The sequence below is a fragment of the Oculina patagonica genome, chromosome 5 (assembly GCF_052425735.1).
Source record: "Oculina patagonica isolate OP01 chromosome 5, crgOcupat, whole genome shotgun sequence".
In the NCBI taxonomy this organism is placed as follows: Eukaryota; Metazoa; Cnidaria; class Anthozoa; order Scleractinia; family Oculinidae; genus Oculina; species Oculina patagonica.
In genome coordinates, this window is record NC_135762.1 from 7,452,802 (window position 1) to 7,480,739 (window position 27,938).

At 41.0% G+C, this 27,938-nt stretch overlaps 2 protein-coding genes across 2 annotated transcripts; both read left to right on the plus strand.

The window, feature by feature from the left end:
• The first annotated feature begins 78 nt into the window (after nucleotides 1–78).
• LOC144655261 (uncharacterized) lies at nucleotides 79–12,526 on the plus strand. Its single transcript, XM_078515476.1, has 9 exons — nucleotides 79–137; nucleotides 2,598–2,794; nucleotides 3,580–5,850; nucleotides 6,624–6,753; nucleotides 7,334–7,474; nucleotides 8,056–8,536; nucleotides 9,292–9,495; nucleotides 10,978–11,078; nucleotides 11,407–12,526. The coding sequence occupies exons 2-9, from the start codon at nucleotides 2,622–2,624 to the stop codon at nucleotides 11,524–11,526; spliced, it is 3,621 nt and encodes a 1,206-aa protein (XP_078371602.1). The 5' UTR covers nucleotides 79–137; nucleotides 2,598–2,621; the 3' UTR covers nucleotides 11,527–12,526.
• A 3,623-nt stretch (nucleotides 12,527–16,149) lies between these two features.
• On the plus strand, nucleotides 16,150–26,369 carry LOC144655262 (hsc70-interacting protein-like). The gene is made up of 13 exons (XM_078515477.1): nucleotides 16,150–16,324; nucleotides 17,341–17,515; nucleotides 18,499–18,550; nucleotides 18,650–18,720; nucleotides 18,998–19,064; nucleotides 19,244–19,325; nucleotides 19,468–19,578; nucleotides 21,007–21,109; nucleotides 22,063–22,142; nucleotides 23,123–23,159; nucleotides 23,481–23,769; nucleotides 24,868–24,929; nucleotides 25,691–26,369. Exons 1-13 carry the CDS (start codon nucleotides 16,203–16,205, stop codon nucleotides 25,883–25,885), a joined length of 1,446 nt encoding a protein of 481 aa, XP_078371603.1. The 5' UTR covers nucleotides 16,150–16,202; the 3' UTR covers nucleotides 25,886–26,369.
• The last annotated feature ends 1,569 nt before the right edge of the window (nucleotides 26,370–27,938 follow it).

A 27,938-nucleotide genomic window follows, 5' to 3' on the forward strand; every position in this document is an offset into this window, starting at 1 on the left:
CGCTGAAGAAGTCAGCGGCTGCTGCCATTAGCCTAGGGCCCAGTGCTATCGCGGTTTCCTCGAAAAGGAAAAACAAAACATGGCGCACGGTTGTAGAGCCATCGCCTTTCTTCCCTGAAATCTGTTGCAGTGAAAAGGTATTTTCCCGTTATGCAATCATGAATAAGATTCTGTGGTATTTTATCTGCAACTGTGTTGCCTTAAAACTTGCAAAGTACGTTTATATTTCACGCGATTTTGATTTTCATTGAGAACTAGAGCTTCCGATTTGTAACGTTCGAGTTCGCATGTTCTTGATTTAAAAATATGTATGGTCGTAAGTTGATTTCCTATTCACCGATGGGATAGTGATTAATCGAGTTAATCTGGCTTGTTTTTGAGTTTATGATGCCCGTCGTCAAACAAGCTTTTTTTCGAATTCCCTTAGCGAATTGGCGCAGAGAATGCAGCATGCAATCAAAGATTCAAACGTAACATTTTGATTACTGACAGATTATAAACAATTATTGGATGAGGTTTTTGTGATATTTGGAATAATCAAGGTCGAGCTAAGTGTTATCAAAATCCGAAGGCTGAGGCTGATAACACTAACCGAGACCTTGATTATTCCGGATGTCACAAAAACCGAATCTAATAATTGTTTTATTATACATTGTTTTTCTGTTAAAGAAAATAATGACAAACCTGTTTCTGGCTTGTCATCCTGCTTAATTGCTCTTGGTAATCATGCATTGCACGCACAACCTACAGATTAGTGAATAATCTGCTAGCAGATTATTGACTAATCTGTAGGTTGCGTGGATTCCCAGAATTGACTGTAGGCCCTTAGCCAATGAAAGACAGCTAGTGACTACAATGTATAATAAAATTAATTATTCTATAATCTATTCCTTCATGGGAAAGATAGAATCCACAGAAATAACCTTCCCAATGTGTGGCTTCATAGCTCAGTCAATAGAGCATCGAACTTTCATATACATCCGCAGTTCATATATGAATCATTTCATATACATTACATCATTTCACTCCTCTCACGGGAAAATATGAACTCACAATTGACCTCGCTCCCAATGTGTGGCTTCAATAGCTCAGTTGGTAGAACATCGCACCGGTATCGCGGAGGTCACGGGTTCGAATCCCGTTGAAGCCCTGAATTTTTTTCAGGCTTCTTTATTCCAATTGCTTAAATTGGAAATTCACTGCGACAATCATTTATCACTTTCATATACATCCGCAGTTCATATATGAATCATTTCATATACATTACATCATGACAACAACTGTTAATTTTTTCCCACATGTATAGCATCAGAAACCCATAAGGGTTGAAACGTGTAACTCCCTATGATTCGCATTGTACAAAGCGTTTGTACATTCATTCTCATTAAGTACCATATTTGGAAAATCACGAGAAACATTTAACCAATCAAAATTACTATATTTGGATTAAATTTACAGCGCGCGCTAGCTCGCACTCAATGGCTTAATCTTGTTTTTGAACAAGCTTGGTTGAATAAAGTTAAATTTGGTTAAATTCTCCTGTGTCATCTCCTTGAAGTAGTCTGGAGAACTTCGCTTAGATACACTTAATGTATTTCTTTAGTTTCTGTAAGAAATTTATGGCATTTAAGTCGAAATTCAAGCAACTTACTGCAAAACCAAAAATTATTTTGCATGTGTCATTAAGTGTATAAAGCATTCGCGTACAAATTCTTTGTGTTTTCAAATATGGTACTTAGCAAAATGAATATTCAAACCGGCGATGTGCGCACGTGTTACATGTTTCAACCCTTTTGGGTTTCTGATAGCATTACAATGTAACATAACTTTTAGTCAATGCTACCTTCATTGAATTCAAACCTTGGACATAGTTAGATTGCAGACAAAAGCTTAACATAATTCTTTGGCTGCCATCCAACTTTTTATTAACATGTGGGCATTGGATTATTCTGTTATTAGAACATCTTTATCAATTTTTTTCCTCAGATGTGAAACAGCGGACAATGGGTACCCTATACCATTAAACCTCCAAAACCAACACCATACATCTCTTAATACAGTTAAATGTAATTTAACATAGTTAACGACAAGGAGCAAGTCATTAGCGTGTTTCAGGCGTTTGTAGCGTTAAGCGTTTGGCGTATGTTTGTTAGTAGCATTCTGGTGGTGTTCACATGGTTGCTGAAGTGCTGGGTCGAGTCTGGTCCAGCAGTGTTTCCCTTTGGTATATGTGTAGCTATCCCATGTGCTTGCGTTTGTTGTTCGTAGTTCGATCGGCGTGGCGTTTTGTGTTAGTTTGTAGTAGCGTTCTCAGCGTTCCCTTCCCTCCCTCCCTGGGGTGTGGGCCATTTACTGGGACCTTGTGTTCAGTTTTCTTCCACTGAGTCATTTGGGCTTGAGTGTGATGGGTGCTCGGGTTCGGGGGCCTGGCACGGGGGGCTCATGGCTGGGTTGCTGGTTTGGGCAGGCCAGTCGGGTGTTCTGGCGCCTTGGGGGTGTGATTGCGATTGCAGCCCCCGGGCCCCTTGGGCACCTAACCTCTAATTGCGACGTGGGCATTAATCCTTCTTCTTCATCTCTCAATCTCTGCTGATCAGGTTTGCCTGACCATCAGCTCATCCATGGCTTCCAACGGAGTGCCACCTCCTATACCTGGCAGGAGGCCTCCACCATCTGGGCCGCCTCCTCCTATTCCATCTAGAGTTGATCTTGGTGAGGCAACAGTCCAAGCCGTGAGCTCCACCAAAGAGCAAAGCAAGGATGAATTACCAAACAAAGGATCCCCAAAACTGAAGTATGAAGAAATGTCATTGTTTTTTGTTATGTACATACAGTTACTTTTTTATATACCTGTTCTTAAAGCCCTGTTCCAATATTTATTATTATTGCTTCAAAAGGGGCCTTAAGACTAACCTTCTTTAACATTTTATAGATAGCTATTTATTGTTTTGTAAAAATTTTTAACACTTAATGTTTAGATTTTACTACCGTTTTTATTGTTTTTACACATTTATTTTGTAAAGCACCCCATGGGCTTTTAAAAATGGCGCAATATAAATTAAGTTATTATTATTATTATCATCATCATCATCATCATCATCATCATCATCATCATCATCATCATCATCATCATCATCATCATCATCATCATCATCATCATCATTATTATTATTATTATTATTATTATTATAATTACCTCCTCAGCTAAAATAAGTACCCTTTGTGTAATATATCAAACACAAGAGGCAGTGTTTCATCGGAATATCTAAACACCAAGAAGAGAGTTGAAAATATAACGTGCAGCAGAGTATTAATACTCGGATAACTGGAACTCGAACTTGGGTTATGTTGAGTAAAACGTATGGGTTTTATTGTTGAGTAACCTGTAAAAATCTTTTGATTTAGCTTTAGCCCCCACCCTCCATGTTAATTTGTTGACACCTACTTAGAGAGGCACAATGAGAGTGCTCTAGAAATGTACATTGTACTACCACAGCAATTTTCTAAACTTGTAAATATCTGCCTGATTAAAGCACACGCTTGTTTTTACTTAACAAAAAGCTACTCTTTTTCTCTCAGGGCTAAAGGGAGACCTGAAATTAGCATAGTGTCAGCAAGACCGATGGATTCCACAGGAGTTATACCTCCTCCTTCAGTTCCCAGTCAACCTATTGCAGCACCTGAGATGCCTAAAGTCCCTCAAAAACCGGGCCGAAAATCAAAGGGCCGAGAACCACCACCTAGACCCAAGACCCGCCCTGTGAGTGAGCTCACATTGGGAACAGATGAACAGGATATGGGGCTAGCAAGTGGGGAGGAAGAACGAGAGGTTGAAGAGGGCACAAGCAAATCCGACGTGCTGAAGGAAGGGGCTGTGTCAAGGGTTGCTGGACCATTTGTTCCAGCAAAAAAGGTACCAGAGGAAAAATCCGAGGCTAGCGATGTTTCTGAAGAGAAGAACGGCTTGAGTCCGGCAGATAAATCGGAATTAACTCAAAGAGTGGAGCAGGAGATGGTGAAAGATGATCATTCTGTGAGGAAGCCTGCTGCAAAGCCAACTGTCATCAGAGCAAAACCTAAAGAAAATATAACTCAAAATAACTCAAAGCCTCCAGTTGAGGTCGAGGGAGTTAAAGAAACGAAGCAAGACAGTAATGGTATTCCAGTTGAAAATGCAGCTACAGGAAAGAAGGTCAAACCCACGGTAATTATCGCTGCTAAACCTCCTAAGAAGGCGGAAGCACAGACAGAGGAACAAAAAGTAGGAAAGGAACCAAGCAACGAAATAGCAAAACCTGTTACAACCAGTCAGGGAGGAAAGCCTCCTCCCCCCGCCAAGAAACCCAAACCACCTGTCAAAGCAAAACCTATTAGCACATTAGAAAGACAGAGTAAACCACCGTCAGAGGAAAACAAGCCAGATAGTACAGCTGCTCCAAAACCAAAGATGAGACCAACTGTGATAGTGGCAGCAAAACCTCCCAAGATAAGTGAGGCAGCAAAGCCTGATGAGGAATCTTCCAAGAAGAAAGAAGAAGATCAACCTCAGGTAAAACCATCTACAGCCCCTGCGCCTGTGGAGGCGGTACAAGGAGCGCACGACAAAGAAGAGACAGCCGCTGCCCCAGCCGTCAAACCGAAGCGTTTTCCTACCATCATAAGAGCGGCACCCCGCCCCGATGCGCCGGGCACTGGCGAGCAACAGAAAGCGCCTAAGAGGCCGCAGAGAGGACCGAGCATAAAGGCACCTCCGCGGCGACCTGTAAGTGCTCCTGCTGAAGAGAACAAAAAGCAAGAAAAACTCGCAGCAGATGAACAAGATGAACCAAGCAAGAGTGTCTCGGAACAGGTTGTGGAAAGCGTACAAGAGAAAACACCAAAACCGCAAAGACCAGTCAGTTTACATGGAGTTAAGGACAGCGAAGTGCTGAAAGATGTAAAGAAATTAGACCACGCAAGATCTCCAGTGGAGGAGTCGGACGCTCTGACTAGAAAAGGCTCAAGGAAAAGACCTCCTCCGCCCAGACCTCCCACGGTAGAGCCTGCCGGTGAGGAAAGAGATTTGTCCCCAGAGACACCCGATAAAAAGCCAGACGCGGATGAAAAAGCCAAAGGGAAAGTCAGGCCCCCTCCGCCCAGACCTCCCACGGTAGAACCTGTCGGTGAGAAAGGGGATTTGACTTCAGAGACACACGATCAAAAGCAAGACTCGGATGAAAAATTCAAAGGGAAAACCAGGCCTCCTCCCCCCAGACCTCCTACAGGAGAACCTGTCGGTGAGAAGGGAAATGCGAGTCCAGAGGCACACGATAAAACGCAACACGATGATGAGACATCCAAAGGGAAAACCCGGCCTCCTGCGCCCAGACCTCCCACGGTAGAATCTGTAGGTGGGAAAGGGGATTCGAGCCCAGAGACGCACGCTAAAACGCAAGGCCCGGATGAAAAGTCAAAAAGGAAAAACAGACCACCCAGGCCGTCCTCTAGGGTATTAGATGAAAAGCATCCGAAACACTCACACATTGAAACAGAAGAAAGTCACACGCACGAGAAGACCAAACCAGTTAGACCGGCACCAGTAGCACCCAACCAATCACACGTCACGAGCAAAAATGTGCACGAAGCGGAGACTCGAACAGTGGCACAGTCATCAGCTGACGATCACGTGCAAGAAACGTCACATGCACGTGACTCTGCTCGAGGAGCAGATCACTCTACTGCTGAAGTTCACGAAAAGGAAAAGAGTGAAAAGGCTTCATCAAAGGCCAAACCAAAACCAGCTCGACTGGCTCCGTCTTCAACATCCACAACAAAGAACAAGCCACACAGACCATCAGCGCCAGCAACAAAGTAAGTGAAATTTGTCCCTTTTTGACATATACTTAGAATACGAGGTATATCTCGTCACATGATTACCGGGGAAAGTAAGATGCGTTGAAATTTATCGTCGAGATCGATTTCGGGCTCAGGACTCCCAGGAATTTTGTAGGATAAAGTCTCCATAGAGCGCTTTTCAATAAAGTGTCGTAAAAAAAGTAATAGCTCTGGCCAATCACAAAAGGCACAGCCAATCCAGTGAGCCAATCAAAACTCGAGGTAAATACATGTAGCCGCGCAAAGCGCCGCAAAACGTGTGAACAAGCCACAATTGGTTCCGTTTTACTTCTGATTGAATAAGAAGGTGGCGCGAAATTTCTAAACTAATCAGCAAGCGTAGTAATGCGAAACCAAAATCGCTCTTAAGCGTGCCGTTTTACTTATTTTAATAAGTAAAACGGCACGCTTAAGTTCTTGTGGTTTCCGTTATCTCATATAGAGCAGTTTTCAATTGAGTGTCGTAAAACCAAAACCAAAGTAATTACTCTGGCCAATCACAAAGGACACAGACAATCCAGTGAACCAATCAAAACTCGAAGCAAATACATGTAGCAGGCACGAAGCGCGGGAAAACGTGCGCGAGCGAATCACGATTGGTTTTGGTTTAACTCCTGATTGGCTGAGAAAGTGGCGCGAGATTTTTAAGCCAATCACTAAGCGTAGTAATGCAAAACCAAAGCAAACGCAATTTACTTTCGACACTCAAGTGAAAACCGCTCTATATCGTTTTGAATAATTCATTTCAGGACCACCAAAGAACCAAAGAAGAAGACGGCTCCAACGCAAGTATCATCTGTTTGTGAGACATACATAGAGCCGTCTGCCATTGCTCTGTATGATTACGAGCCTACTGCAATAGATGACCTGTCTTTTAATGTAAGTGACGCTCATATAACTTTTTAGCTTTAGTCGGTACAAGGGAGACCAAGGGAGGTCGGAGTGTGGTGAGGGCCTGTTGTGGGAGGGGGGGGGGGGATGGTCGGGGACGTCAGGCGTAAGGGATGTTTAACAGGACCCAGGACCTTATCTGGTGGGTATGACCGTGGAGAAGTACTGCTAAGCTGAGAAATTTTAGTTGCCGTTATAGTGTTTATGCGCAAGGTAAGCTTACGATCGCGTACGATCAGATTGTACGCTATCAACCAAAACGCTTGCAACGCAGGCTAGCGCAAACTGAACAGAGTGCAAAAGTGGTCTAGGAATCCCTACGAAAACAGCAACGAGCGCTTGAAAACGTTTGAAATTGCGCGCCCAAAAAGGCAAAGTGCCCGCGACCTAAATCGACTCATTTTAACAATCCAACCAGATTAGCGATTGCTCTCACCACATGCTCTCCCTCACGAAGAGTGAGAAGATCTGACCATCCGTGAGATTGAAAGCTAAGGTGGATGTCTTCTGTATTAGTAGTTCACAATGTACTTCATGTAAATATTCTGCCGTCTTTGTTCGCCAACAGGCAGGAGATGAAATAACGCTTGTGAAAAAGATAGATGACGGCTGGTACATCGGTCGGCTTGGCGATCAGGAAGGAATGTTTCCGGTGAAGTTTGTGGAAATCATAGAGGATCTTCCTCAGGAAACGGCGCCCGAAACTCAAGTATACTTCACAGAATTTTCCTCTCTTCTTACGTTTTAAATCCAATTAATCAAAGTCGTTTTAATGTGTGTTTATTTGGAGAAACGCTGTCCCTGAAATGAGGTTTCGCCTCCATGCCGAGCCACTGCGGGCGAGAGCTTTTCATACATTTCTCCATAAATTGCTGCGAACTGTTTATATGAGAGGTCGCAAAGTTGGCTCGGGGGGCAGGGTGTCCCTGGATGGAGGGTATATAGCTCGCTTCGAAAGTAGAGTGACCCTTGGGGGCTAGCCTGCTTTTTTATGTTAACACTTTGGCTCTATTTGACACGCTTACCAGGGACAAGTCTGGACTTTCAGACCGTTCGTAGCCTGCGAACAGGCTCCCCAGCCTAGGGCGAAAGGAAAATGGCGGGCGAAGCGCGCCGAGCATCGTCTTCATCCTACTTTCTCTTTGCCCCTCCTCGACCTGAGAGCCGATGTTCACAGGCTTGAGCATTCGTGAAACCAGGAGGGCCAATTTTTTCGCTCAGTTTGCAGGGACAAGTTTTCTCATATAAACGCTCGGTAAAAGATGACATCTTATCTTTCTGTTTCTACAGCCGGTCACAGCGCCTGAAAGGTCCCCATTTGATGTGATGGCATTGTACGATTTCCATGGAAACCAACAAGATGGCGAGCTAGTCTTCGCGGCTGGAGAGAACATTCACGTGATCGAGAAGATCGACGACGATTGGCTAAGAGGGGAATACCGTGGACGGACTGGGGCTTTTCCATGTAGTTTCGTTGACATAAGCACAGAACTCATTAACAAATTACCTCAAAGTGAACAAAGTGCGACGGTTCCCAAAAGCGATGATGGAGAATCTTCCGATTCGGGGATTGTCTTGCACTGCAAGGCCTTGTTCGATTACGACAGTGAGGTCCCGGATGATCTCAGTTTTCACGCTGGAGATGTCATCAAAATCAAGAGGAAAATAAGCGAGGAATGGTTTGAAGGCGAAATTAATGGCCGAGTGGGAATGTTTCCGGCGGCTTATGTGGAAATTGTCAAAGATATGCCAAAGGAAAAGAATAAACCAGGTAAACTGTAGCAGCTGTTTACAGACGTAGCTTTAGATGACACATTGACAATGACTGAAACATATAGAGGAGCTCGCGCGCGCGCCGAAGAGCGGAGCCCCATACCCAAGAAAATTCGGTAAACCTATGGAGCTGAAAAATTTTGATTGTCACGTGGTTGTTTGTCCGCCCGTTTGCACCAAACGCAAAGTAAACCCGGGCCAAACGAGAACGCGAATTAGTAAGAGTTCAAAGTTCTCGCGGGCTATCGGCGACTCTCGTGTTCTCTTACGGCAAGCAAAGATGCCCAAATTGTTTTGAAAGTCGTCGAGGGCTTTCTCTCGTTGCCCATCCTCGCGTACAACTTAAGGAAAACTCTTGTGCAAGTTTTACCCTAAGCTATAGGATTCTCTCGTTTTCTTCTACCCCCGAGCTTAAAACATTGCTTTTGGCAGCCAGACACAAGTTGAAAGTTCTCTTTTGCGAAGCCAGGGCTTGAGACTAACTTTTTAACTCACTGTTTTTTTGGCTAATGACAAGTCAAATTTTACTAGCCAAAAGTAATTTTTCACTAGTCAGATATAATGATATCTATCAAGAACTGTTGAGAATGCTAAACCTGGTAGCCAAAACCTAAATTTAAGTGGTCTTTGGCAGTGGCTAGTTGGCAACCGGAAGTCTGCCTGTGTGCGTGATTCCTTTCAGTTTTACCACAGTCATTGTAGTAGTAACTGGTTCACTGACTCATCTAATATTCTTTTCCGTCTTTCCCTAAGATGAGGTCGCCAAACATCACGTGGTCGAGTACGGTACCGCGTTGTATGACTTTACGGGCTCGGCAGCTGACGAATTGTCGTTCAAGAAAGGAGACAAAATAGAGATCACAGAAAGAGTTAGCGACGACTGGCTGAGAGGGAAACATAGTGGAAGGGAAGGAATGTTGCCTCGGGCTTTCGTTCAGCTTTCGAAAGCAGAGCCAGGTGCGAGGAAAAATTATGAACCCTCAAAATACCGCAATGGCGAGTTTCAAACCAAAACGTTTCGGCACACCCCTTCCCTGCCTGTCACTTTTTTCCCTAGAGTACCCCCGCCCTGGCCGAAGTCATTGTGTTTTGTTCTTTGGCAAGACACTTTACTCTCACAGTGCTTCTCTCCACCCAGGTGTATAAATGGGTACCGGTGAACTTATTGCTTGGGGGTAACCATGCGATGGACTAGCATCTCATCCAATGGGGGAGTAGGAATACTCCTAGTCGCTTTATGCTACTGAAACCGGGATAAGCTCCAGTAGCTAGTAGGCTCGAACGCAGACTTGACCTTCCCCCTCCCCAACCCGAGTGAGAGCTAACTCGTAGTCTTTAAAACCGAAGACGTGGCTACAGTTTCATAATTTGATCTCTATTCTTCATCTAGCCTAGCCTGCGTGGCCGGCGTTCAAAGGGGAAGGAGAAGGGGAGTTCGAGCGCGAAGCGCGAGGTGCGAGGAGAGAGCGCGAAGCGCGATCGGGGAAGGAGGGAAGGGGAACGCCTGCACTGACGCTATTGTTTTTGTCGTTTTTTACGTCCAGATTCTGGACGCAAAAATCGTGATTGGTCAGAATTTATAGAGTGTGAAAATTGATTGTTCTGATCAGTCAGATGTATGTCATTCAATCGATTAATTTGATGGCTGTGGTCTGTTCTCAACTTTCATTCCATGCAGATGAATCCAATGGCGAATGTTATGAGCGATTTCTCTGCGAAGCGGTTGATTCTTTAAAAGAAATCGGCCGTTGTAGGATTTGGTATCAAACTACTGAATTTGCGAAGAAATTATAACAAGTTATAGCAGCCGGTAAGCGCTACACGCTGTGAGTTATAAAGCTGTTTGGGTCACGGCCGGTTGCAACCGGACGCCATAAACTCGAACACCGGAAACGCTGCTTGATTGAAATAAACTAGCCTGATAAACGTTCTCTCAGTCTCAGAACGGCAACTTTCGTAACAAATCCGCAGTTGAAGGGTGCAAGGAAGATATATCTGACCTGATCTACCATGAAAACATTTTGTTTTGCCATATTTCTGACAAGAAGACGAGAAGAAAAGAAATTAGATAGGCAATTCGAACGGTGAAGGGTTTTATTCCCCGCGAAAATCGGCACCAATCAGATTGGATAATTTTGACAGCCAGACGTAAAACAGAGGGCAAGCAGATGACAAGTACCTGAGGGGCAGTATGAAAAAAACAATAGCGTCAGGGCAGGCGTTCCCCTTCCCCCTTCTCCGATCGCGCTTCGCGCTCTCTCCTCGCACCTCACGCTCGAACTTCCCTTTCTCCTTCCCCTTTGAACGCCGGCCACGCAGGCTATTCTTCATCCTCCTCCTCCTCCTCCTCCTCCTCCTCCTCCTCCTTTGTCACACTTCACGATCACGTCTCCCTTAACAGAGCTATCTTTATTTTGATTACTGTTTCAATTCCTTTAGAGCCTGGTCTCCAATCTGTTATAAAGAATAAGAAACAGACACCCAAGGCCAAGGCTTTGTTTGACTTCGATGGAGAATTTGAAGATGAGCTGTCTTTCAAGGTAAGCGTGTACTGCTTATTGTTTTTGTTGGGATTGTTTAGGATTGTCGAGTGTTAAGTTTGAAAGAAAGGAACGTGGCGCGAAACTCATGCGCGTGACGCGTTATTTTTAAGCGCGAGCTAACGTGTTGCCTTTTTAAATCGCGTGTAGCAGCTTTGATTATTTGTAACTGATGAAGGCTTAAGCAATAGCCGAAACGTCTTGAAAAATAACATCAAAACACAGTCAGCGACAAACCATACAATTACACCTCGTTTTAGTTAATTGAGGTAACATAGTTTAATTCCATGAATCGTGCTAACTTGTGTGTGTTTATTTTTTCATTCAGACGGGTGACGTCATTGTCTTGCTGGAGCGTATAAACGACGAGTGGTTCCAAGGTGAAATTAACAAGAAATTCGGTCGATTTCCTGCAGCGTTTGTCGAAGTTCTGACACCGCTATCTTGAGCTCTCTCTGAAGTCGAGAAATAAAAAAAAAAAAACAGATATAGCTTCCAAAGTATTTGTGCGTAGCTGGCTGATTCGTTGGCATGCGATGGCGAATTACACGGACGGCGAAGCCGCGGGAGGAATGGGGCGAAAGGAATATCTCACTCCGTTCCTACCTATTTTTCTCGCGTCTTCGCCGTACTATTTTAGCATCATGCGAAAAAAACTGTTAAGTTGATCCTGTGGACAAGTTAGAACTAGACCAATAGAGCAGTCTTCAGTGGATTTGCGGTTGGAAAGTTGTCTGAGTATTATTGACCACGGCAGCCTTCACATAAAATTACCTTGTCGCAGTTTGAACCGCAAATTCTTAGGTTGGCAAACACATTGAAAATTGCAATCAATGATTGTATGGGAACCCATTGATTGTCAAGTATTTCCACCAGAAAATTTACGAATGTGTGGAATTCTTGGGATTCAGTTGCAGTATTTTTGGGAAGTTCAAGAAGTCAATCGTTTTGAAATTATGTTCTGATAGAAGAAAAGGGAAAAGAATTGTTCTGGTGAAAAAAAAAATTGACATTGGATTCCCATATTCTAAGGGGACAGACCATGAACGTAATGGCACTCCTGATGTTTGCCTGCCTTTTTGCTAGTGTTTTTTTAATTTTTTTTATTACAGTAACTATATTAAACTATCATTTTCAATTATTTTCACTTGTGTGAATTATTTTCAATTGTTTGACTTCGCCTCTTCAGGCTGGAAAAGTATTGTCAATTTTGTTTCTTAATTGACATATTTTTTATTCCGAAAAAGCAATTTTTGAAATTAAGTAAAAGAAATCAAGTTTTATAACAACGAAAAATGTTGTAAAGCGATAAAAATTGTGATGTATGATATTCAAAACTAATCCGAAGTAATTGAATGGGACATTTGCCTCTTTATGTGGCATGTGAGAGGAAATTAGATGTAATTATTATAAAGCTAATGGAAAATGGAAATCTTTATTAAACAAAATATTTTTGTAAATTGTTGTCCTCTCTAACGCAAACACTTTTTTGACACCTCTCGGTCCTTAGACCTCAGATGTCTTGTTTAAACCTGTTTAGCCAGATTTGTAAGATAAAGGCGAACGCAGACTTGGAGTCGGGTTTTGCAGGGAAAACCAAGTTAGCTTGAAATAATTCGGGTAATAATATGCGCGCTTTCAATATAAACCAGGGAAGATAGCTTAGGCCCGGTTCAGACGCCGTACTTTTCATGAGCCGAACTCAATTCGAATTTGGACCGACCCAAATTGACAAAAGTACGCCTCTTGATTCAGACGCCGTACTTTTTGGCCATTCCGAGGCCGTTCCTAATACAGATCCAATAAAACCAATCAAAGTTTTCAAAATACATTATAATGATTTATGAATTAGGATCGGCACATGAAAAGTACGGCGTCTGAATCAAAGTCGTTCCAAAGGCGTTCCACAGGCGAAATTCTCGGCCAAGCCAGGCGGGAAGAACGGGTGAGCCGTTCCAAATTGAAATAGCCGTTCTATTTTGATTCAGACGCCGATCTTTTCATGTTTTTAATTTAAGGAATTAGGTTCGGCTCATGATATGATCGGCGTCTGAACCCGGCCTTAGCGTGGTAAAGGGGGCGGTCTAGATCACGTTTGCACGCCAATAAAATGGCCATTTTACGTCAAACTGAAACGTATAAGTTGTGCCTGAATGCGCCCAGTCCATCAGCCACTTCTCGCTCATCAGTTTGCCTTGGACGTCCGGCACGGTGTCTTCAGGCTTCCGTTTGTTCATCAGAGTTGAATCAAAATGAAGTTTTCCACACTTTTGTTTGCACATTTTTCCACAGTCAATCTGACAGGGTTTTACACACCAAGGTATGTAGAACCTAACGTAAGGAGGCCTATTGTCTTGTCTCTCACGCCTTACCTTGTTAACTTTTAAACCTATATCCCAGTGCAGTGGCATGGAGAGGGGCCGGGGGCACCCCCCCCCCCCCCAAAGAAAATGGCTAACATAAAATAAAAATATTCAAAAGTACTGCAATAAGGAGAGCACAACGTTAAAGCAACACATCTGATTTTAGTCAGTTAAAAATTGCTAGAAAATTCTCTCAGAAGGTTGAAATGCTGTTTCAGAGACCCCAGATTTGAAAATCTCCAAGGGGAGCATTCCCCGGAATAGGCCCAGACAGATTGTGCTCGGCAACTTTTGAGCAACTTTTGGCGTTTGGAGCAACTTTTTCCAATTTTAGCAACCTTGAGCAACTTTTGGCTTTCTGAGCAACTTTTGAGCAACTTTGTATTGATATGCCTAATAAGAATCACAAAAATTAACATGTGGTTGAAATTTTGAAAAGGAAACATCTATTTCTGTAAAAACATTGATACTTTGCATACTAGCAGGGAACGGGTGTTGAAGAGGTGTTGAGAGGACATCATAAGCCCACCTCGTCCCCAGTTATTTTCGGTTCACTACCACTGCCTGGTCGCCCAGGCTTTCTTGGCCTGGTTGCCCAGCGTCGGCAGCGTGTTCTTCCTCAAAATGGCGGACGGCGATTTAATAGATTTAATATCGCAGGACGCCGGAGAAAACGAAGTTGTTGCACAAGAAGAAACAGAATCTGAGGAAGAAGAAGATCCAATTTTGATTGCGACAAATGCTGGCGCGAGTCTTCGTGCCCAAGATATACACTTCAGATTAATATATTAAACTTTCTTAAGTTCCAATTATCCAAAAAGAACAATGATTGATGATATTTAATAATATTTGTATGAAATATTGATATATTAAAGTAGCAACTTTTGAAGTTTTAGTAGCAACTTTTTGGGTTTTTGGGCAACATTTTAGCAACTTTTTGGCTTAAAAAAGAGCAAGTTTTCATGATTTTGCGAGCACAATATGTCTAGGCCTACCCCGGAGCCCCCGAGAGGTTCGCGCCTCCGGCGCCTCAATACATTTTTCCCTACGGCACTGTATCCCTTTTTTTTAATAATCTTATTGGTTGTTTAATTTGAATGTTGATTTCTAATTTATTTTTTATGCATGTAATCTTATAGTCTATTGTCTGGGTATTTTAGAGTTTTTTCCTCAGTGTAGCTCATTCCCTGAAAAAGTCCGGCCGGTACCGGTGCCCGACAAAATATTGGAAATAAAATTAGTCTATCAGCCCAACCGTAGTAAGCTATAAGTTGAAGAAAATCAAGCAAATTCAGATGAAATTTTATTTTATTTTCATTTTTTCGACGTTTTTGCTTGTTTACAAGCTAAAAACGTAGAATAGGGGTTATGTGGTCAAAATTTGGAACCACATATTTGTAAACTCTCAAGGGACTTTTTTAATTTCTCAAGGGACTGTTTTAATTTCTCAAGGGATTACTTTCCGCTGTTGGTGATCACTTGCGATCTCATGGAAAAAACGTGACTTGTCACATTTACAAACGTTATATAACAATTTTAAAAGTGACATGTCAGCTTTCTTATCTCAACGCACGTGTGTCTGAAAGGCGATCTATAAAAAGCGTCGCACAAACAATGGATTGCGTAACTAAAACACGAATAAATAATCACTAGCGCTTACATCGTTTAAAAATTACAAGCGTCAAAAATAAACCATACCAAAAAACTCGCTCTTTTCAAAGATATTATTGAAGTTAAAACAAATGCAAGAGATGGGGGCTTCCTCTAGCTTAGGAGCGGTTAAAAATTAGGCCAAATTTGGTCGCTACATCAGCCTAGGTCGTTAGGGACGAGACCTCGCGTTGACAGAAATGTTGCATGAATCGGCTTTACAACATGCGATCGTATCTACGCAGTTCGAGTGGAATTTCAGTCAAAGACAGCAAAATTCTTTCGTATTTCATCTTCAAATATAATTCGAAAGCATTCACTGTATATATGGCTTTTGTTTAATCCTGAGTCTTAATATCCGACCCTCGCAGAGCCTAGACAAAACGCAGCTTGAGTGTAACGATTTGTTTACGCCGCAATTATATGCTCAATGTTTTCTCCGAAAGTAGTCGGAAATATCCCTATTTTTTTTTCGTGCTTTTTCGTGGAGCAATCGTAACGATACGGCCTTGAACACATTGAGCAGCGGTCTACCTATAACAATTCAAATCGCAAAAACAAAGCGTCGAACGCATATTTTGCTGTTTCATTTGCTAATTTCGCTGCCGTAATCGACTGCCTCGAAAGGTCCTTGCAATTTTAAAGTATAGAATTGTCAGATCTCGGTGAAATTTGCACTGTTTTTTTTTGTGTAATGTTAAGGAATATGTGTATAAATACCCGGCGCGGACGAGCCATTTTTGACAAAATTATATGGCTGCATTTCCTCCGCGAAGATAGGAAATTGTTAAACTAAACTACAAAGAAACTGTAATGATAAGTTCGAAGAACAATGCACAGGATAAACCTTCGACTCATACTTCATGAAAAAACGTCGATATCTCGAAGAGACTTTGATTTTTTTTTTGGACTTGGCGGATATTTTTGCTCATTTCGTTTTCGCTCACGTCTTCGCTGTCCCCGATTCCTGATGCTCCCAGTCCCCAGACCCCTCACGCCGTTCGCGCACCAAAGAGTAAGTCCTAATCGTGTAATGCGTGAAGGATCATGGTCCGTCGAATCTGAAAGTGTGTTTTCTAGCAGTGGTTGTGACTGTTGTGTAGGGAGCAAAATGGCCTCCAAATTTGATGATGTGCAGCTCGCTTTGCTCAAGCAGTTCGTGGACCTGTGTAAACAAAAGCCGGAAATGCTTCATGCTCCACAACTACAGTTTTTTAAAGACTGGCTTGAGAGGTAAGCTTGGTTCAGAAATGTCACGTCATGTGTAACTCCGCACGTGCGAAAATGAAATGCTTTCGATTTGTACAATTGTTCTGTTGACATTGTTATATTGTAGCTAAAATCGTGCACTTTTGCTATGTCCAGAAACAGATAAATAAATTCTTCCATCGCGTTTTTTAATTATTATATTTTATACCTTGATAGTCGATCTATGTTTGCACGCCATTTTAGAATATTATAGCGAAATGCAATCGAATTTCACTTTTCAGTCAAGTCAAGAAAGTACAATGATTTTTTCTTCGACTTGTTAACGTTGCCTCGTTTAAAATGTAATGTTTGTTTTGCTTGAACGATTTTTTATAAGAAGTCAGACTTGTTTCATAAAATACTGTTGTGCTATATATTAACCTGTTCACGTTCTTACATGTAAGTCTCCATGAAATTTCCCCAAGACGGAAGTAGGACAAGTGATTAGAACTCGCCCTTTAATTCTTATGGTCAACATCTCAATCTTCTTTTTTTGTTTATCATATATTTTGTATCATTATTCTGTGTAGAATGATGTTACTTCTAGGCTATATTTCATGGTTGAAGAGATATTTAATGCACCTGTCAATGTTAAGCCTCAGGGTGGGGGAGGGGACTACCCACGGGAAATTGACTACGCCAGCTCTCCCCTGGGAAGGGATTTTGACACTTTGGCGCTGCCCCTGGGTTGGGAATTTGACATGGCTGCCATCTCTAACAGAAAAAAATTTCCCAAGAGGTGGGGATTTGACATTCATTAGGTGCCCGGGGGTGGGAAATTTGACTCGGGCTTCCGTGATACACTGGCTTCCATGAGTACTTTTATGCAGTATATATGAAAAACTGAGTGCATGCTCTGAGGACCTTCTAACGATAGGTAGAAGGCAATCTTGAAGTTCCAAAAATCTAATACCATAAGACTGTTCACAATCTCATTTTTTTATGCAAAGTAAGTAATACGTTGTTATGTTAACACAATTTTTATTTAACTTGCTTTAAAGCCTTGGTGCCAAGATCCCTCCACCACCAGAGAAGCCAAAAGAACCAGAACCTGAACCAACTCCAAAGCCTAGTGAAGAACCAACACCAACACCAACAACAGAAAGTGAAGAACCGAAACCACCACCAACAACTGCAGAAAATGAAGAACCCATGCCTGAACCATCACCTGAAGAGGTAGGATTGTTCCTTTTTTTTAACTGTTTGTCATGAATTCTTTTTTTGAAGAATAGACCAAGGTTTCTGTTTTTGCAAGAGGGTGAGGGAGAAGGGATACTGGGGGAACTGTTCCCTTTTTTCCCAGTTCCTTCTTCAGTGTTCTAAGAAAGTTTTTAAGGCAGGGTGTAAAAATAAGGAATTCAAGCGGGTCAAATTCGATCACTCCCACCAAATTATTACCGACGGCGGAGTATCCTATATTGCATATCGGATGTCTCCCTTCAATATACACTCTATCACAACTACTGTTGAACAACAACAATAAGAAATAATGCTACTAGGCCCGTCTATAAGGCCATAGGGCTTCTAATTGGACATGTGATTGGTAGCTCCTTGTAAATTTTACTTACAACCACGAAAAGTCTGATGACAACGTTTATGGATGTAACAACTGAATAGAGGGCAGGGGTTTCAAAATGTTTTGCAGTAGTCGTCAGCAACTGGAAGAGTAGGCAGCTGCGACAATGCCGAGCTTGTTTATCACGAGCTGATTGCCATGACCAGAGTAACTGGCAACATATAATAATCTGGTATATCAACTGTGGTGTTGATAATAATTAGTGATGAGTTACTCATGTTTTTTTAGAGCGGTTTTCACTTGAGTGTTGAAAGTAATTTGCGTTTGCATTGGTTTTGCATTACTATGCTCATCGATTGGTTTAAAAATTTCGCGCCACTTTCTCGACCAATCAGAACTAAAACCAAAACCAATTGCGACTTGCTCGCACACGTTTTCCCGCGCTTCGCGTCAGCTACATGTATTTGCTTCGAGTTTTGATTGGTTCACTGGATTGTCTGTGTGTTTTGTGATTGGCCAGAGTTTTTTTTTTGGTTTTGGTTTTACGACACCCAATTGAAAACTGCTCTAACTACCTGTGTCAAGATCATGATTGAAGATAAGCACTTCACATTGTATTTTTTTCCTGCATGGTTCTGCTCAGCCGGCAGAAGCAGAAGAACCCATGGACAGTGAAAGCGAAGAGAGTGATGTTGGTCAGTACATTGCATTTTTAATTCACAATGATCTGCCAATTTCTGCGATTCCATGGTTGGTTTATAAAAATAAAAATTATTTTCTTAAACTCTGAACAGAGATTGACCGGGAAGGATGCATTGAACCAGACAATGACGAACCTCAGCAAATGGGAGATTCAAGCATTGAGGTGATGCATCTGTTTGTTAAATATACTTGATTGTATCTCTCTCCCTTGAAAATGTATGAAAATGTGCAAACTATGGAAAAATGTGTAAATTTCTTCTTAGCCAAAGTGTTGAATTTTGCTTACAAAAATGTGTACAGGCCCTAAAATATGCTAAATGTAATTTATCTTCCTGGTCTAAATTCTCATAAACAAACCCCATTTAAAAAGGGAAACACTATTTTGTACAATGTAAGCTCTCACCCCCATAACAAACTGATAAGTTATGTTGTCTTTGAAGGTTACCGATGAAATGAGGGATGAGTCAAACGAAAAGAGAAGTGAGGCCATGATGGCTATGAGTGAAGGTTTGTATAAAAACATTTTCCATGTATAACAGCATTCCATTTAATCAAGGCTGCTGCTACACATTTAACTTGCACTTGTAGGATTTTTCAAATTTTAAACCCATGTTATGTTGCTGGCACGCAGTTAAGTCTGTGTTAGGTATCATTTTTTTGATGTTAAGATGTATTTTTTTTGTAAGGAAACCTTGAGGAGGCTGTTAAGCTTTTTACAGAGGCCATCTTGAAAAACCCATCTGCCAGCATGTATGCTAAACGTGCAAGGTATTTATTTTTATTGTCTTAATTTGTGGTTGTGGTTTGTCAGGTTTCTGATCATTCTTGCGCCTTAGCTACATACAGCTGTGAACATCAAGTTTGTTACCTTCTTTTACTAATGATGCTATCTGTTGTCAATTTTTTTCAGCTGTTTTATTCGCATGCAGAAGCCAAATGCTGCCATCAGAGACTGTGACGAGGCTATCAAGATCAATCCAGACTCTGCCCCGCCATACAAGTGGAGAGGACGAGCACATAGGTTGTTATAATATTAGTATTAGTGTAGTTTTTAGTTTTTAGCAGTGTCCCCTAATTAGTTAATGGGTGTGTTTTTTCCCAGGCTATAAGGTTTTTGACACTTAAATAAAGTTTCTTATCTTATATCTATAGCTATAACACAAGGAATAAAGACATGCTTAGGCTACCTCATGTAACCAAAAATTGGGGAAAGCAGAGAGTGTGTTAATATCACTCTCTGAAAGTCGACTGGAATAACCTAGACAGAGACACCAGAAATGCACTTGATTTTGTAAATTTTAAGCGTAGCGTTCTAAGTAGGTTTTTTAGTTAATTCTTCAAGTTAGTTTTTAATTATAGTTGTAAAATTCATTAAATATTCATGCGGGTGCAAACCAATCCCAGTACCATATTCAGATCACATGTACACAACTGTAAACCCCAATACAAATCAAACAATAGAATTAACTTTTGATACAAACTCCTGCTCAGCTAATTAGTATTCATTAACTTTTGATACAGATCTGTACTGATTCGCATAACAATAATTTGCATTCAATTTATTGTTTTCATTTCACAAGTAGAATAAAATATTCGCGTCCGATCTGTATGGCCGTTTACAATGGCTCGCCTATCGGCTCGCCATTGTAAACACCCATACAGATCTCCCGCTCATATTTTATCTACTACTTTTTAATTCTTAGGTCTTTTTCGTTTTATTGTATATAGTCTTATTAAGTATTTTTAATCTTAGTTAGGACCTTTCTGAAAACCACTGTATAGTGAATGAAGGCTTCCTAATAAAAGATTATTATTATTATTATTATCTTATCTTATAAATTAATGTTACATTTTGATTGATTTTTTTAAAAAGTTTTTTACGATTCAGATTTGTTTTTAATATCTGGTAGTTGACAATCAGTATACCAGGTAATTTATTAGTGAATGTTGTTGTTTGTTTGTTTGTTAAATATAGTTAAAAGCCCATTTTCATGCTTGATAGCCATTAATTTGTTTTTGTTTTAAAGAGATTTTATAATTTGACATGTGCTTTCAAATGACAGCTATAAAGCAATGCTTCGTGTTGTGTTGTTTTATATCATATTATACAAACTGAAATTTGGGACCTTCTCATATTTTTAAGTTGAAATGGAAATGTTAATAGTTGAGTTTAGGATGAGTTTTTTAATAGTAGACCCAGTCAGCTACGCCTTTGTTTTTGTTAACATACAGGATTTTAGGAAATATATTTCACACACAGGCTGCGTGTCTAAATGAAAGAAAACACTGTGAAACTAACCTGTTACACAACTCATGCTGCGATGCAATATGATTTTGCTTCACGATACAATTTTCATAATTTTGATGGCATAAAAAAATGGCACACTTCATAAATTTCAAGGCTTAGCTGACTAGGGCCCTTTTATCCAATATGTTATTGTTTTTAAAGACTTTTAGGTCATTGGGCAGAGGCAGCAAAGGATCTCAGTATGGCTTGCAAACTGGACTACGATGACACAGCTAATGAGTGGCTTAAGGAAGTCAAACCCAAGGTATAGGACTGCTCTTGTCGTGAGACATAACCTACCAATACAGGTCTGCAATGTGTGCAGAAAAGGAGATCATACAATGTGTGTGAAATGCTTTATGTTTGCACTTGCTAAATCTCTCAGTTAGTATATATTGTCATTATAATCAATTTTAAAAGGGTCTCTGGCAGTAGGTCTTTGAGATAAATGGCATAATGCCAACTGGAAACTGAAATAAATGAATTCTGAAAACTTCATTTTCCATTATTTAAGACCCCTTGAAGGGGGAGGAGGGGCAGGGCTGCAAATAACAGTCGGTCATCGGACATTGGCCGACCAAAATTTGCAAATGTCCGACGAAACCCCAAGTGAGGTCGGACATTTTGTCCGGACAATTTTTGGATCGTAAAACAATTTATGGCAACGATGAATAAAAATCTGTCCGACCACAATTTTGTTTTGTCTGACCAAGATGGTGTTTTAGTAGGACATATGTCCTTTCAAGTAAAAAAAAATTATTTGCAGCCCTTGGAGGGGATGGTGCTTATTAGACACAGGGGCTTACTTCAAATCATATTCAGTCGAACCTCTTTTATATGGATTGGACACCAAAGGGATAAGGAAGAGAGCCCATATTATGGGTTTGTCCATATAACAGAGTTAGAGTTAATGTGAAATTAAAATTTCATGTATTTCAGATCAGGTGAACTGTTTGTAATAGGGAGGTGTCTGTGTTATAGAAGTGTTCATAAGGAGAGGTTTTACTGTATCAGTAAGGGTACATAATATTTAAGAAATTAAGTGGACTTTTTGAAGTTTTAGTTGCTGTTTGGCCAGAAAGGGGGGATGGGGAGGGGGTGGTGGAAGGGGCCATAAAAAATTAATCTTCCAGACTGGGGGGGGGGGGTATAAGAGAGGGGGCTTTATAGAGCTTTTCGTTGTAGTCTAACATGCATTTTGCTTGTTGCATTTCTTAGGCGCAACTCCTTGCTGAGCACCATAGAAAATATGAAAGGAAACAAGAAGAAAAGGCCGAAAAGGAAAAAATGGACAGATTGTAACTATCTAGTCTGGAGATGTTGTTAAATTTACATAAAGTTCTAAAATTTGAGATGATATTTTTGTTTTTGTCAGCGCCAGTTTATTGTCTAAGTTCTTGAGTAGGGACCAGGGTTCAAAATAGCAGCCGGCTGTCGGCGGTAGCCGGCACTTTGATCACCTTGATCGGCCAACTGAAATCAAAGTTGCTGGAATGTTGAAGTAAACATTTCATATCAGACAATAAAGCAGCTACAGGGCTAGAGAGTGCGACTCATTGCGTTAATGCGACCAAAATTTCATCTTTGGCGACGAAAAATTTTTGGTTTTACGGTTTTACATGTACGACTTCATTTCTGTGTTAAGATGAATAACGGGCTCCCCACCTTCTCATGTATTTTGTCCCTCCAGAAAAGTATATTGGAAGATCTTATTTACTTCTCAAACACTCAAAATAAGAAAAGAAGTCACATTGCTCCAATCTATTCTGAAATGCCGTAAAACATTCCATCACTTCCAAAAGCTTGCAAAGGGCTGACTGTGTTTGAAACCGCCCCAGAATACATTGCAAACCTCTGGGTACGTCCTATGGGTTCGTCATGTATGCAAATGGATGTGTCCCTTGAAAATGCATGGCTCTATTAACAGCCGGGAAAAAAAATGAGCCTTGACAAAAAAAGCCAACAAATTCAGGCTAAAAACGAAATTTTATTTTGAACCCTGGGGACTCTTGCTATTTCTCAAAGAGTATGTGACCATTCCATTCAATGAAAGGGATCATTCAGTTCATTTCTGCATGTGAAAGATCTACCAGCTTATCAAGAACTACTATATTGTAATCTTTGGCTGAAATGAAGTTAAATTAGAAGCCCCATATTGACATTGTGGTGAATTGAACTAAGAAAATGTCAAAAGCTGTATAAAATAATCAGCATTGTAATATGACAATAATATTATCGCTTAGCATATGTCTAAGCTGTTCTTTTTTTTATTTTTAAGAAAAAAGGCAAAAGAAGCACAAGAAAAAGCAAGAAAGGTAAATACGGACAGTTGTCAAACACCAGAGTATAGCCAGTATGGTAATTTGGCAGAATTCATGTTTTCGTTCTCTAGGTTGAATGCAGATTGATCACTTGAGTTTGTGAAATTATGCTGACAAATCATTTACCTGACTTACAATGAGTACGCTTTCTGGTCTTGGAAGTTCACGGCAAATTTCGTATCAGAAAATCCCATTGAAAGTTAACTTTAAATTTCCAGAATAACTTCCTTTGTTTGTGGACGTCTTTACACGAAACATTGAAAGATGATAACTGTGGGAAAATGGTATCCAGAACTTTTTGTGTCTGCTTTGCAGGAAGAAGAAGAGAGGAAAAAACAGCAGGAAGAGTCGGCTGGAGGCTTTCCCGGAGGCTTCCCTGGAGGCTTCCCTGGGGGCTTTCCCGGAGCAGGAGGATTCCCTGGGGGTGCCGGGGGATTCCCTGGAGGTGCTGGGGGATTCCCTGGAGGTGCTGGGGGATTCCCTGGGGGTGCCGGGGGATTCCCTGGAGGTGCCGGGCAATTCCGTAGTCCTGGAGGTGCCGGGGAATTCCGTAGTCCTGGAGGTGCAGGGAGTGCAGGGGGATTCCCAGGATCAGCCACTGCAGGTATTTGACGGCCAATCTCGTCTAGAAAGTTTCCTACAGCTTCACATTGTTAAAAAAAAGTTTCGCGAAGATAAGAAACAGAACCTGTATTCGGTAGACTGTAGCCATAACTGACAAAGAAATTGGTCAAGCATTTCTCCCAACATCACAAAGATTTGCATAGTTTTTCTCGTCGCTTAAGCATCTAATTCACCAGAATCTGTTATCAACGCTATTAGAAAAGGTTTTGACCGTTCGAACTTTCTTTATTAAACTTTTTTGACTAAACTTACATTAACGTTCAGCTCGCAAATGCTAGCTAGCCATGCTGTCGTTACACGTGCTTAAGTTCGTCAGCATACGAATGCTTTTTACCGCGTGAACCAACTCACAAGCCTGTTTTTTATTTTCAGGCTTGCTTTCCTCAACTGCTTAAGTTGAGTACATTACTGCAATGATCTTTCATTTTCTTAAAATGTATATCGCAGTACAAATATATGAATTTCATATATTCATTTCATATCTTCTCCATCCACGGGTATATTACGAACTCACGAGTGACCAGCTCCCAGTTGGCTTGATAGCTCAGTTGGTTAGAGCGCTGCACTGGTCAAGGCTGTATTTTTTTTTTTTTTCAGGCTTGCTTTTTTCAACTGCTTAAGTTGAGTACATTACTGCGATGATCTTTCATTTTCTTAAAATGTATATCGCAGTACAAATATATGAATTTCATATATTCATTTCATATCTTCTCCATCCACGGGTATATTACGAACTCACGAGTGACCAGCTCCCAGTTGGCTTGATAGCTCAGTTGGTTAGAGCGCTGCACTGGTCAAGGCTGTATTTTTTTTTTTTTTCAGGCTTGCTTTTTTCAACTGCTTAAGTTGAGTACATTACTGCGATGATCTTTCATTTGCTTAACCAACTCACGTCATGCAAAAAATAGTTAATCATGCGGTACAGCCAAACACACCGTTTCATGCATATTCCATCACCATGAAGAGGGTGAAAAAAATTGTGTCATAGCCTACTGGGAAGAGTAGCACCTGATACAGATAGGGTGATATCTATAGTGAACATGTTTTAACGCACTGAACGTTAATTTTGTTACTGTAGGTGGCCAAACACCAAACTTGAACGATCTCCTCAGCGATCCAGACTTGTTGGCCGCATTTCAGGTTGGTTTTTAACCCTCTCAAGCCCTTACTCTAAATACTAAATCTCCTAACTGATTTTGTACGTTTCTTTTAATGCATGTTGTGAGAATTAACTGTTTTATCACTTGACAATATCCCCCAGTTGATGATTCTCTTAATTCTCACCACCTGTCTTCTTGACAATCTATTGATATTGTAAGGAGAAATTAGATTTTGGTCATCTTAGGGACTGTCTCACAGCTACGTTTAGTCGATTTTATTAAATTTTGCCAAATACTCGCTATGAAACCTAATGTTTGCGAAGAAATTACTATTAGGGATATGAATCAACAAAAACAGCTTCATAACAACCAATTATGTCTCACTGACACTTAGTTAAAATTAAAGTTACAAACAACCGCGAGACAAACTTTGAAAACTGTTCAGCCTAACAGTATTTCAAAAACCCATATCGCAATCCGTTTCAATCCTCTTTAGTTGTTGTCCATTCGTACCTTCTTATGTATTTGCTGTGTTATTGAAATGTTCCTTCGCTGTTCTGAGTAACTGTGTTAAACTGACATAAATGCATGACAAGGTATTTGCAGGATTTTCCTGTTGGTCCTTGCTTTTCTGCATCAGTGCTGCTTAGAAAAACATCAATTTCCACAAGCGAGTGAGGACGCGCGCGAAGTAGAGAAAAGATAAAACCTTTACTCTTTTAGCGCGTGAATGTCGTACTGGCAAAGCACTCATTTGCGTTACTACGTGGCTGAACAAGGGATTGTTTTACTAATTTTCAGGATCCAGAGGTAATGGCAGCCTTCCAAGACGTGAGCCAGAACCCACAGAACATCTCGAAATACGACCACATTCCCAAAGTGAAAATGATCATCGAAAAACTGGCCAAGAAGTTCGGTCCCGCGGGAGCTGGCCCGCCGCCCGGCAGCGGTTTTCCCGGCGGTATGCCGTTTGGTAACATGTTCGGTGGCCAATAACATTGGCATTAGCTTTCTTTTCGACAAATGGATAAACGAAGTCTCTTAGAGTCAAAGATATTCGTGATTTTCATAAATACGACGAGAAAATTGTTTGTGGACGTTTACATGTTTGACGTATTTTACTTTAAGAAAAGCACAAAACGCAAGCATGTTTAATGGAAATGTTAAGCTAGGACTGTCTTTTTTGTACTAGAGGGTGATTAAAACTTCAAAAGTTTGTCTGATTCTGTTAGGAAAAATGATGTTTTGTTTGTAGTTTTTATGTTAAACGTGCTTTACAGTAGCAAAATTCTAAGCGCCTATTAATTTTACACTTGATATTCTAACCTGCTTCAAGCAGCACAGCAAGGAAGAAAATCGTAATGACCAGTTTAAAAGTTCAGTGTGAACTGAAACAGGTGAAGTGACACTGATCACATATATTCTAACTGCTAACGAACGTGTAGCTACAATAAATAAATAAATCACATTAATCATGTCAGTTTTAGTGTCGTTGTGTGAGTTTTCTACTTGCATGAAGTGTGTTGGCCAAGGGTTTTCTGGCACTGCTGTGCAAATGATCATAGAAATGGCGCCATAAAATGTCTCAAAACTTTGCAGTGAAACCAATTTCTGTGATCTCTTAGCCATTGCACTACGAGCGCGAGTTTTCTATGAGCGAGGAGTCAACAAGACGCAGCCGAGTTGACTATCGCTGATAGAAAACGGGGGCGAGTAGTCTAATTGTTTTAGTAGAAACCGGCTCTAAAGGGTTCCATTCCAAAACCTACAATTTTATGTACTTTTAAGCCAAAATTCAAGAATAACCCTTTAAAGAGTAGCCAGCGCACGATCGTGTTCTTTCAGCGTAGTGTTCTACTGTATCAGATTCACGCCGGGATATCCAATGGAACACAGCTGAGACTCTACTAAATAGAGAGTGTACTGTAGACCACTGAAAAATGTGGTCGATTTGTAAAATGTAAGTATCAAGTTTTTCTTACCCGAAGGCTGATTGAGTCACAATCCAGGCGCCTGGCCGCTATGTTTATCGAAATTGGCCTATTGATCAACTTGTTTTTGTATAAAAAAAAAATACGCTGGATACGAAAAGTTTCTCTTTCGCGCTCTCATACCAACTGCGCGTGAGTCGTCGTGCTTATTGTATTTACCGGCTCCGGTAAAAAAGCGCGAGAAAAGGCATTAGCTTCCAGGCTACATGAAAGTTAATGGTAGAGGATTATTAAGTCGAATTCGGGCAACCTGGGTACTACTCCAACTATATCGTGGTTGGACGGCTTAAGATCGACTTGTTGAATCTAGTAAACTAGCATTTCAGGCCAGTTTGAATAATACCAATCCATGAACCTGATTACGTGAAAAAAGAAAACTTAGCGTTTTGCCTCAGTAGGTGAAAGGTGACATAGCCGGGTGCTAATGATGTTATAATTATTTTCCAAAAGTTGACGTTCTTAAGTAGGTCATGCATTTCCGCTCGGTCAATACTTTTTCTCAGGTTTCTCGCTAAGTGCTGTCTTGACACAACGATTACTTGCTAATTTGCAATCTTGATTATAGTCATCGGAATTGGCTAACAAAATTAAAAGGTATTAACTTATATTTGAAAGCGACTCGATCGTTAACACGTCTGTTTAATTACCACCTCTGTTAAAAAGAGTTGGTCTTGCGAAGTAACTTCGCGACGCTTTTAAGTATTTCAGTGAAAACTACACACCTGGCAGAAGACAATTTCATTCGAAAATAATGCCTTATATTTAGGAAAGGCGTTGTTGTTGTAGCTTAGAAGTCGAGATATGATCAAAGCTGACATTGGATATGGTACACAGAGTGAAGCTAACAGAATTAACATGCGATTGAGTGTACCAGAAATCACAACAACTGCGGCACCGGAATCATTCCGGCCTAAAAACTCTCGACGGGCAAGTTTTTCAGGCGTCCAAGAAATTCAGCCACCGAGAGTGCGTTTCGCTAGTACCATTCAAGTTCCTTCCTTGCCTGTTGTCACAAGACGCTCCAGCGTATTCAATAATGAAATACAGATACAGGCTCC